We start from the raw sequence: 12205 nt of genomic DNA, 5'->3' as shown, positions 1-12205 counted from the left end.
AACCATTTTATTCATATTTGCATAGCAGTATCTGAGGGAGTATCTCAGTAAGTGCAAAGGTTATAGGGAGGAGGCCTTTTCGCAGGCCACACTGGGTTGAAAGTCTAATTTCCTTATACATTTTGACCATGTTTCAAGTACTGTTTACATAGTTTCTACATTGCGGTGTACACATTCAGATGGAAATCTACCAGCAATTGTGAATCAACAAATTCTAAAAGTGGCAGGATGTGTTGTGGACATGTTTAAAGTGTAGGAAGTAGCACACATGTCAATTCGGGATTTCCTGAAGCATTTTGTTGTACTTTGTCTTTGTACAGTACATAATTCTGTGTAAACTCAGCCTCGTCAGGTTTCTGCCTCTAAGGTACAGAATAACTGAAATAGAGCAGCGAATAATACTATGCTTGGAAATATGATAGTGTGAAAATGCCCAGTCGCACAGACAAGTTATTCTCCTGGGATGAAGCCTAGAAGGGTGTGGTGGGAGTTCAGATGCCACTGTGATTTCCATGGGCGGAGAGCCACTTAAAATTGCCAAGTCTCCTCTTCAAAGGATATGGCAATTACAAAGGGCAGTGATAACTGTTTGTTGAATGTTTGCAGGATAACTCCCTTCCCCATGGACTGTCTCCTGCCTGTAAAAGCCAAGACCATCCTGTCATGCATTGAGCAGCTTTGTACATCTGTACTGACTGATAGGCCTGAGAATGCCAGGGACCAGTCATTTCCAGACACCTCAAAGCTTTTGCGTTCTTTTACATTGTATGACTGAGATGTCAGTCGGGCGTGTGTGGCCCACCATATCAATGAGTCAGTGACTGTTCCAGCATTAAAATAACTAAGTATGTATATCTAAAATCAGTCAATAGAAACTGCTGGAGCAATAAATTAAGTGATTGTGAATCCTTGAAAAACCTGACTAGACTCCAACCTTGCAAACTATTATTTACTTAGAGCATTCAACCAACCACTATCTACGAATCCGTCTCCTAAATATAAACCATAAAGCGATCATTTGATGGTATCTTAAAATATAGTACTCTACATTTGCTGACTGACTGGATGCAATTTTGATTCTAATTGTCATTTGTCTAATTTTGTACATCTCTGATCTACTTGTTTTTTTGATGTGGCAAATTGATAGTCTAAAAATTCTTTCCCTCTTTCTGCCTGCTGTAAGCATAACATTATGGTACTGTGTATGTGTCATCCTGCCATATCTATAGTGCAACTAGCATTTCAGTACCCTAGCGTATAAACCAGTTTCACTCTGGTTTGCCCCTATGCAAGTTTTGTCAGGATTTAAAGACCCCTCTCCAATTTGAAATCAAAAAAGATGAGATTTTGTTCATTTATTCTCCACATTGAAATAAATATTCCATTGTTGAGAAAGGAACGCACAGGGAACCAGTCCTGGTAAAACAACCTTAAATCAAACACACATGTTAATTTGGCGCTAGTGTTCCAAGTAAGGGTCCACGCCGATCTCCTGAATATTGACATCTCTTTGTGCCAGTGATTGGATTAAAAAGGTGACAGATTCTACCTCCTGACCTTTTGCATAGTTGTTGTGGAGTAGAGTGGAATCTGTTCATTGCACATGCTGAGATATTTCTAGAGTGGGAGGCCTATTCTTGCCTTGGCATTCAATCATTTGGCAATTGTGTAAATGAACAGACTATCAGATCACATTGTTAAAATACTCCCAGTTCTCCCTAAAGGTTGCTATTTTAAAGATTTTTTTTACCCACGCAGCCTATCCGAGTCAATTAAGCTGATACAGGGCCAGCCTTTATCAGCCCCAGAGCTCACGTGCTATCCCGTGGTCTGTGGTGTTAGATAGCTGTGCCAGCTGCTGAGATGGTGTTCTTGGAGTGAATGGATCTGAACTCCAATCATGGTGAATGCAAACAACAACAACAAGATTGCATTTATAGAGCGCCTTTCACATTGGGAGGACGTCCCAAGGCGCTGGACAGTTGGGTCGGGACCCGAGCAGGGGGAAAATGGTCAAGGTGAGGGGAGGGAAGGGAGGGAGCGAGGAGGGGAGGGAATGATTGTAATCTCTAGCTGGTAGAAAACCTGCTTTCAAGAGAGAAGCACCAGTTAGCATTCCAAGTGTAAGATTTATCCGAAATAATAAGATTCTTTGGTAATTTATTCTGAAGCCCTTTTAAATGCTGAATATTCTTACACTGTAGGTTTTAATATGGGCTTCTGTTGTCTACTGCATAACATGTGCAAAAACTATGTACATGTGCATTGCTAATCTAATCTATTCTAAAGCAGTATTGGAGAACTTCTACAAAATATTGGAGCATCTTTTGAATTCAAAGTATTTTCCAAAAAGTGTTTCAATTTGGAGATCAAATGCTGCATTGAAATGGTTAACTGCACTAAGTACTTTTGGGCAACCAGAAAGGGAATGCTATTACTGGTTCAAATGTGCCCTCTGATCCAGTGTCCCAAAAAGTTTGTGTAATGCTTTGTTTTTTATATTGATGCCAATGAAATCTGGCTATGCACACACAGAACAATGCATTGCCTGTTGATCTAGAGACGTGCTTCATCGTGGAGTGTTAACCCCAACCCCAAGTGTAATGGAGAAAGTTGAACCTCTTTTGGGTTCTTTCTGTTATTTGGCAGAGTTCATCTACAAAGTACACCATGACTACACTTTACAGTGAATGCTGTGAAGATCTCTTGAGATGTTCTGCTGACGTGATAGGCACCATATCAAATGCAAGGATAATATTATTAAAACAGGGATAAACTCTTCCCCATTAAATTAGTCCTTTTCAGATTTATGAATTGGGTAAAATACTTGTGTACAGTGACAGCTAAAGAATCTAAAAGGTTGATTTTAGGAATTCATGTCCACAGAATGCGATTAATCTTCCTCATTTCTTGCTTTTCCTTCTGAATCACTTAAACCCCTGAACAAACCTGTAATTAAACTCTGATGTTCATCACTTGCCTGAATCCAGAGTGCATCCAGCTGTCAAGATTCTTTCCCTCACATTTCAAAAGGAGGCTATAAAAGAATGAACAACAAGTCTGAGGAGTGATATAATGCCCTCAGCAATAAGCACTTGAAGCTTGCACCTGGCAGAACTGGCATGAGATTTTTTTTATATAAGCACACCATGCAAGATGATTGCATATACAAGAAAGTACAGAGGAAGGTTTTGAAATGAGCTTTTAGGGGCTGTTGCTAAGTTTGGTTTCCACTTCCATAGACATTGATAGGAAAAAAAATAGCTTTTTAGGCAGACCTTGTTCCCGCTGTGGGTAACTACACCACCTCCATAATCACAGAGAGCCTCATTCCATATCAGGGCACCACCAGTGGCAACAAAACTGCATCATTAGCTATATGGTTTATTTTAATTCCATACTTTAGTAGCTTGATGTTTCTTCTTTGGACATTATTTACAGCGTCATTAGCAGATTGCTTTCCTTGGGCTTTTTAAAGGTATATTTTATAAGCAGCTTAAAAGGAATTGGCGCTACCTGGGCTCATGTTTTACTGAGACATCTGATAACCATTTTACCTGCATGCACTGTAGACCTTTTTATGGTGGAGTAATTTCACATTCACAGACTGACTTTGTCTCGATCGAAACTGTGGTTCAGAGGTAAATGTAATGGAGGGCTGGATCGGCGAATATAGCAGTAACATTCGCTGTTTGTTTATTTGGAATATTCTCATTTTAACAGAAAAATATTCTTAAATATGTTTATTCAGCAGAATAAAGGTTAATGGAGGTCTTTCCAGCAAGGTTTGAAGCAGAATGCAAAGTGAAGGGTAACTCCTATGTTAATCCTCCTGTACCTCATCTCCATCTCATTATTTGTCATTTCAAACGTATTGCATCTGAGTTCCATCTCTTTGATTATCATTTAGAATATCTCTTCCCAAGTCTTGGCAGTTCTACCTGACACTGATCAGGAATATAGGGATGAATTTCATCCTTTAACCAAAAATCCTTAAGGGTGAATTTCCTTTTTCCTCTAAGTATTAGTGACTAAGTGCACTTATAATGGGATTTTGCCCATTGTTAGCAGACATTGTCATCATCAGTACACGGAGCAGCAAGAAGAATATCGCCTCTTGTGTTTAGCTTTAGGATACAAAGATGAAAGAAGAATACAGTATGACTTTTAATTGAACGTTTGCTTGTGTCCTTTAATAGAAATGGCTTTTATTTTTTACTCAAATTGATTTGCCTTAAGGACGCGTGCAGTTCACATTTGAAACTTGATTTCCTTCTTTGGCCAGACCCACTTATTAAAAATTAACAGACTTTGAACAGACTATCTATATTTTAAGGGGTGGATCAACCTTCAGAAGCAAGGTGGCCATAATTACTAAGGCTTACTCAAAGCCAGCTTGCAGTCCTTTTTCTTTCAATGATCGGTCAAACATAATGAAAATAGTCTGAACGCTTTGATGTGTCAATCACCTGAATGATTCAGAAAGAGCAGTGTACACAACAACTGATTATTGGGTTTAACGTAAATGCTGTATTTGACCTGTTTCTGTTGTTGCCTTAATTAAATCCACCATTCACAATGGACTCTTAACGTATCCATTAAAGCCTCGAGCTGTCTCACAAGATGTGTTTCGCTTTGGATTTTGCAAAATGCAAGTCATGCAATGGTAACTCAGTAACAAAAATTCAAAATTCCAGCAACGACTAGGCAATGTTACCACTGTACAGGTGTGCTCAGCCACCATGTGGTTTCACTGAAAACTGGAGAGATGCAGGCAGCCTTGCCTTTGATCAATTTCTTAACTGTTGGTGGAGAATGAGTAATTTGTTCATCATCGTTATGTGCAAAACCCACATCCTACTTCAACATACCAGCTCACCTGGAGTCCCAACTCATGTATACCTTCATGTTTACAGAAAGGAAAGAATGAATGTCAGACTTTCTTTTAAGGGGTATGATATCCATTATGAAAGATGTAAGAATTATAATTATAAGGGCACGATTTCTCCATCGGTGTACCTTTTCCCATTGGCAAGCAGTAAGAGCAAGAGGATCTCACACTTGCACTGCAGTTAATTCTGTGGTAGAAGAAAGATTTCCTTCCCCCTTACTACTGGGGTATGGTTCCACAGCCTGGTGCTGGGTAACCTGTGGTACCTTCCCCAAGTGGTCATTGTTCATATGTACACCTTGACTATGAGTACCAGCAGGTTATTTTAACTCCGAGAACATCAGTAATTGGATAGTGATCAGTAATTGGAACTGTAACCCCGCCCCCCCAACCCCCTTGAATCCTGGGCATAGAAGCCCAATTATAATGCTCACCAGTGCCTCAACAGAGCTAGCTTAACACCACATACAACAACAACAACAACTTGGATTTATATAGTGCCCTCCACGCCGGACGGCGTCTCAGAGCGCACATAGATCTAACCGAGAATCTTCCAGATTTGTATTATTCAACTGGTCTGACCAGATAGAACACTGAGGTAAATCAAGGTAAGGTAAGGCAGCTTTGCAGTCTGTAATTAAACCAGCAGTTTTGGAAAACTTTACTTCTTTGTAGCAAAGCTTGCGTGCCTTTGAAGCCTTATTCTATGAGTTGAACTGCATGAAACAGCTGAAATACTTTGAAATGCACGTGGCTTAGAATATGGATGCACTGATGTGGTTTGGGAAAATTGACCTTTTTAATTGTGCTTTAAGAATTCTGGCAATAAAAGTACTGACACGAAGCTTGAACACAAACCATCAAACCTGCATTAGATCATTTATTGGTTGTAGATTCCCTCTTGATACTTTGAAAATGAAGGTGAAGGATGTCACCCATTCATCCATGAGATGTGGAAAATAATTTATGAGTGACCTAACCTTGTAACTCACGAACAATCAAAGTGGGCTGTGTGTTTCAATTTCCCTGTAGGATATTATTTATGGCAATTGGGCAAAGGTGAAGAATTCTATCAATACCATACATACGCTGACAAATTATGAAATGATTCCCTTTTTATTACTGTAACTTGTATCCATCTTGCTTACAAGCCTTTAACACCTTTCCAATATTCACAATGTGTCTGAAGACTTATTTGCTGATTCTTTGTTTATGTAGTTATTTGTTTAAATTCCCCTAATTTCTTCATTATGTTTCCTGATGTGGCATCTTTTGCTCCTCTATCCTCTAAAGAAACCCTCCTATTTTAATTAAAGATTAACACCCAAAACATTAATACAGCATATTCTGTTTCCATTTCTAGTTTTTGGATTGTGATATTTCTGTAAATCTGATGCTTTATTAAATTATATATTGTTTCTAATCTTTGTGATTCCAACCACAGCTTTCATAACACAGATTACACTCTTAGAATATCATAACTAGATCTATGTATAATCTCGAAATACCAGAATAATGTTTCTACGAGTTATTTTGTTGGGGGCTAAGGATCCCAATTCGCTGATGCAGTGGACTCATAAAGTGTTTTCAGATGCAAGTTGTAGACAGGATTTCCCAAAACAGGACTTCCTGAACTTGCGGTCTGCTTCCTCTAAAGAATAAGGAGTTCTTGCTCATCCCCTGTAAACTGGCTAAGAATTAGATACATGGAGACCCATAATTCAGTTGCTTCCCTCTTTTATCGAAGAGTCCTCCATGTGTTCTGAGGAGGAAGTTAGACAGGAAAATAAACATTTAAAAACTGAAATAAAAAATGTATATTTTGCAAGGAAGCTGCTAAATGGTCAAAGTGATAAAAATTGGTTATTTAGGATTATAGTGCGCAGTCTGTCCTCAATGTTTTTGGGTCCATCTTAATGATAGCCTGAAAGTGTACCAGTTGCTGAGGACAAGATGTGGTCTGAAGTGTTTTTTTCCAGAAATCTCTGCCATGTGACCAGATAATCTGAAAGAATTCTTATGTCTCTTAAGCAAAATGGCTTAAAAGCATTGATATTATCAGATCTTTGTGTGCTGGGTAAAGCACATTGTAGATACCAGGAACACTGTGGTTGCCAGTTATTTATGTTTTTTGGAACGAGGAAGTACTTTGGGATTATTGAATCATTTGTTTTGTTCTAGTATTCCAATTGTCCTTTAAATCTCTTGAATCTTTATTGGTACCATTCAGGGCTGTTGTAAGCTTAAATATCCATACATTTTCTTTGCTAATCAGACTTGCGTAACACTATGCATTTGAATGATTTCGTCCATGTTTAGGAAACTGCATTTTGTATTTTTTTNCTGTACGGATGATGGAAGTGTTAACCTTTCAAAAAAAATCCGAAGCTTTTGAGTGAAAGTTTATTTCACCCAATACCTTACCCAGGTGTGAAGTATTTCAGAAACCTAGAAAGTTTAATTACCTAAACAGGTTGCTTGGCCCATTGTATGTGTGCATGGTTCCTGTTTTTCTAGCCTTTTTCTATTAATCCCACTTTGCCAGCTCCTTCCCCACATCTCTTGGTGTTTTTATTGCTCATGTGCTTATTATCTAGTTTACTTTTGAATAATTCTACTGATCCAGCTTCAGTGGCAAACTGTAACAACTCGGAGTGGAGAAATTGTTCCCAGTCTCTCATCCATTTTTCCTCTTGACATTCTTGATTTATTTTATTTGTGGAAGGTATTCTGACCGTTTCAAGAGAATTATCTGAGTGCAAGCTATGTGAAGCATGCAGGAGCAGATAAGATGGTTACGCTTACAGGGAAGACAACAACAAATTACATTTGTATAGCATCGTTGTATAGGAGGACCAAGCCACTAGTCCGCTGGCCTTCACTTATGATTACTAGGAGATCCGACTGCAAAGATGTGTAGCTGCTTTTACATTTCTTCCCCATTTACTGATTGAAAGGTTAGACGAACCATTCAGTCTCCTCCCAGACTCCTGCCAGTACTGTGTTTTCTCTAGCCACTAGGGGGAGAATGAGAGCAGCCCCCGTTATCTTTCCCACTGATTTCCCTGACCCCCCCCCACCCCCCCATCTCCCTATGTCTGAACTCTACAAAAATATCCGAAGGCTGCCTAACCTGCAGCCGCCTTATCTTAGATTGGCAAAAACATTTTTGGTCCATTCGTACCTAGGGAGCTGGATGAGATAATGAATGGGGTAAAAAAATGAGTGCGGGTCCAGATAAGATCCTCATGCTCTTTGGCTCGTAGGGTTGAGAACATAAAATCACGTCCATGTCTGCCATGGATTATTGCAAACTAGTTTTTGTCAGGGGTGTCTGCTCAGAGCCATCTTGGGGTCCACTGAGGAACCTGCTTACCTCCTAGTCATCCAGGATGTTTTTACACACTGCCATGAGCTCATTTTATCAATCTCAAAAGGTGGACCCACTCACTGTGATTCAAACTCAGAACAAAACATTGCTTCACAAACGGCCAATTATCTAGATGGCTATCCCTTATTTGAAGGGAGGAGACATTAAGAATTGCTTGTCCAGTTTGAATTGTTCATCTTTGCTGTCTGGTCAGGGAGAAACAATGATGGCAGCTGGAGAGAAGCTTGAATCAAATTGAAGAGATGTGCTGGCAATAAGGAAATATTGCTCAGAGGGAAATATATGTATCAAGCTTTTTTTAAATAGCTTAATTGCCTTTTTATAGATATTTTTAATACTCGTGTATATGTAAGGTCTTGTTAACCATCTTTGAGTGTTCCAGTTTGGAGATGTGACATGTGTTTGATCACTCAAACCTTAACATAATTGCAGTGCACAGTTGCTGAAATAGCTGTTGTCTTCTGCTGTTAGTTGTGTAAATGATGCACAGTATTCGTTATCAAATGTAACCTGAGCTGTCTGGATTCAATCAATGTCACATTGCATCAATGTGCAAATCACTGGATGCACAATGACTTGGGAAGTTACAACATTTTTCTAATTTTTTTTAATATAAAACAGAATATTTTAGCGTTTCAATAAATCTTCGGAACATTTGATAGCAAAGCAATGCATAGGCAGGTCGTGAAGAGGATTTGTAGCCGTACAGTCAATGATTGTTTAAAAAATGCTTTATCTTCTGAACGCAGGGTGAAGAGGCTGTGTGGGTTGGGTGGCGCTCTGGGAAAGATCACGGGAAAGAAACAGAAGATGAGCACCTTGGAGAAATCGAAGCTCGACTGGGAAGCTTTCAAAGAAAAGGAGGGCATTGGTGATGAACTCGCAATCCACAACCGAGGAAAAGAAGGGTGAGTGTGAAAGCAACTCCGAAGGGCAAGAATCACATTTCTAGGTGTTGTCTCTGGACAAGTGTTGTATATTTAGGAGAGACTTACTAGCCAACATTTACCCAATGTAAATTTAAGACCATTGACAAAATCAAATCAGGGGTGAGGTGCAGAGCTTTTTTTCCCCACAGCGAGTTATTCGAACGTGGTGGTTGGGGCAGAATTAGTAATAGTTTTCAAAAGAGAATTGGACAGATATTTTGGCAGGAAAAGAGTATTGGGGAAGGACAAGGTTGCAGCACTAACTGGATACTTGTTTGAAGAACCCATACCAAGCATAATAAGCTGAGCTGTAAGATTCTATAACCTTATGCGGCATCCAATTCCACTCACCAGAACCATTTTAATGTTCTCCTAACAGAGCAAAGTGTCCTCTGCTGGGGTTGTAAGCACACACAAGCTGTCAGTGATGTAAGAATTTACTACAGTAATTCAGGCTCCCTTTCAGAGGGTTAACCAGTTTTTTCTAACATGTCAACTGATTTTTAGGCTCAAAATGCTGTACCAGCATCTCAACAAAATTAAAATTTAAATGTCGCAGCCTTGTTTGATTTATTTCACTTGAAAGATAAATCATTACATGCAAATTTTGACATTAAGGTACCAATTTAAAAGCATACAGGAGATTTGCTGCGGAAAAGCTGCAATCTTATATGACGATATCAGCACATTCAAACTGAGAGCAATTCATTCAATCCTTTTACTCCGGTGACCACAAGATCATGTTGAGTTTTAATGATTTGTAGGAGTTCTATTCACTGTCAACCTTTTTTCCTTTAGGAAGATGAAGGCTTCACATATTTTGTGCAAATGCTAAATGCAGATTATGCTGGATGAATGAAAGCATGATAACAGTATTCAGACTGATTTAATGATGTACCACCAAGTCTCAGAATCCTTATCCTCCACTGTTCCTGCTTAATACTTTTTTATTTGTAAGTGACATACAAGAGAGGAGTTTCTGATAGATCTCTGAAATTCATTGCGCTTAAGAATCCTGATTGATTATTTCAGTGATTTGCGCACCATTCTACTGTATTAACAAAATACTTTCAAAAGTACTTGGTTCTTCGTAACATCTTTCTCAATTGCCCATGTAGTGAGAGCAGAACATAAGAGTCAAGGCCTACTTTTACTTGGTAGATATGGAGCACATCAATACTCTTCACTCACATCCAAACCTTTCACTCTGGCTGGTGTGGTGCATTTTTCTGTAACCCCAGATCGTCTCAACCTGTTTACTTATATAGGGCACAAAATCCATGCCTTCGGGCTTTATCTTTTAAACATGCTCGGTTCTGGTTGAAAAGACTTGGGCTTTTTTTCCACTGGCTGTGCTGTGCACTTTGCTTTGGAGTAATAAAAAAATGTTGCCCTCCAGCTAGTTTTAGTAAGCGCAGAACTGGTTTTAGTTTCCGCATCACGGTATGACTCTGAAGCAAACTTCCATTATCAGTCACTCACTTTTATGACTCCTAAGCAAAAGATTAAGCATGTGTAATCATTTATATCTAAACTTATTTGTGTGAATTGACAGTGATAAATGTAATTTTCTTCTTTTATATAATATACTATCTATAACCGTTGCAGCTATGCTTGCAACCAAAGGATCCAATATGAAATGTAGATTTCAGTGATACCACTCACAAACCATTTAACATGCCATAAACACTGTGTGTACACCTTAAGCAAAACTGCCATACATGTGTGATGAGCTTGTTTGAGCTCATCGACCATAGGAGATCACCCTACCCCCCGCCCCCACAAAAATGCCCACCCTCTTGCAAGAGCTTTGCGATGAGGTATAAACCAATGAGGCATATTTGGATAAACGTGTACACACAGAAAACAGTATAGATCTGGAACCAAAAATGAGACTTGTGATTTCAAAGTACAGTTGGCCGTCTCCTATTGAGCTTGCAACTTCCCAACTGCTCCTGTTTTGTGATTGCAAAGGCAAAAATTTAACTGAGAGAAAGCTTCAGTTTCATGCCTTAGAATCCGATTCAAAAGATGTCTGTTGCACACCAAACCATTTGTGCAAACAGTGCGTTTCGGGGGAAAGAATCTTAAATTTTCTTCCTTTTCCTTTCTCACTCTCCCTCTCACCACAATTTGCTGAGTCCATAAATTCTTTTGAAGAAGAATTACATGTTTGAAAAAGAGGCACATTAAAGGGTTTGGGGAGTGAGCAAAGCAGGAGTGCAGGATTAGACTAGGTGGCTCACGTGGAGAAAAACACAAGTACAGACTTGGTCATCCGAATGATCTGTTTCTGTGCATTTCTGTTAAATTAACAGAGAAAAATAAGTACTAAACACTATGGGAAACTTCTTTATACAGGAAGAGCTTATCTAATTTCTTTTAATCTTTCTTTAATAGTCTTATGTTTTTTTACAAGGTCACATTGTGGCTCTGTGTGCCAGCTAGCCCAAAATAATATGTGAAATTGCGTTGAGTGCAGAGTGTCTTGAACTTGAGAACTCGCTCTAACTGGCTTCCAGCTGATGAGACGTTTAGAATAAGCGGATTGCTACTGAGATTTAAAATAATTAGTAAGTTCTTTGGTGCATAAAATATGATAGTTTCCCAATGCAAAAGAAATATAATTGGATCCAAGGAATAATTAAAATCATCAAGCTAGATTAATAGTTGGGGGAGGGGTGAGCTATTTCAACCATAAATTGCTGATTTGAGGAGAGAAGCAATGTTCTTAATGTAATAGCTGCGGCAAAATAGCTCGCACAAGATCAGTCCGATCACTGTTGCTGCTTCATCTGAATGTGCTTACTGTCTGTTCTACAGTATTTATGAGCTTAAATAAAGCTAATGAACTTAATGCTGCACAGCGTGGGGGCAAGCTGTGTTAGCATCAGACCTTTTGATTGCAGGTTTAAATTAATGCCCCATTTTTGTTCCAAAAAAACGCTGCAGTTTCACTTAAATCTATTGCAGTTTTAGGAATTAAATGATGAG

At 39.0% G+C, this 12205-nt stretch overlaps 1 protein-coding gene across 1 annotated transcript in view; it reads left to right on the top strand.

The window, feature by feature from the left end:
* cfdp1 (craniofacial development protein 1) overlaps positions 1–12205 on the top strand; it is a 55761-nt gene that overhangs the window by 32984 nt on the left and 10572 nt on the right. The window contains 1 exon segment of the mRNA NM_001292753.1: positions 9032–9190. Coding sequence (NP_001279682.1) covers positions 9032–9190 — 159 coding nt within the window.

This window comes from Callorhinchus milii, unplaced genomic scaffold (genome assembly GCF_018977255.1).
Source record: "Callorhinchus milii isolate IMCB2004 unplaced genomic scaffold, IMCB_Cmil_1.0 Scaffold14, whole genome shotgun sequence".
Classification (NCBI taxonomy): Eukaryota; Metazoa; Chordata; class Chondrichthyes; order Chimaeriformes; family Callorhinchidae; genus Callorhinchus; species Callorhinchus milii.
The sequence above is the reverse complement of the archived record's forward strand: the minus strand, read 5'-3'. Positions and strand labels throughout refer to the sequence as shown.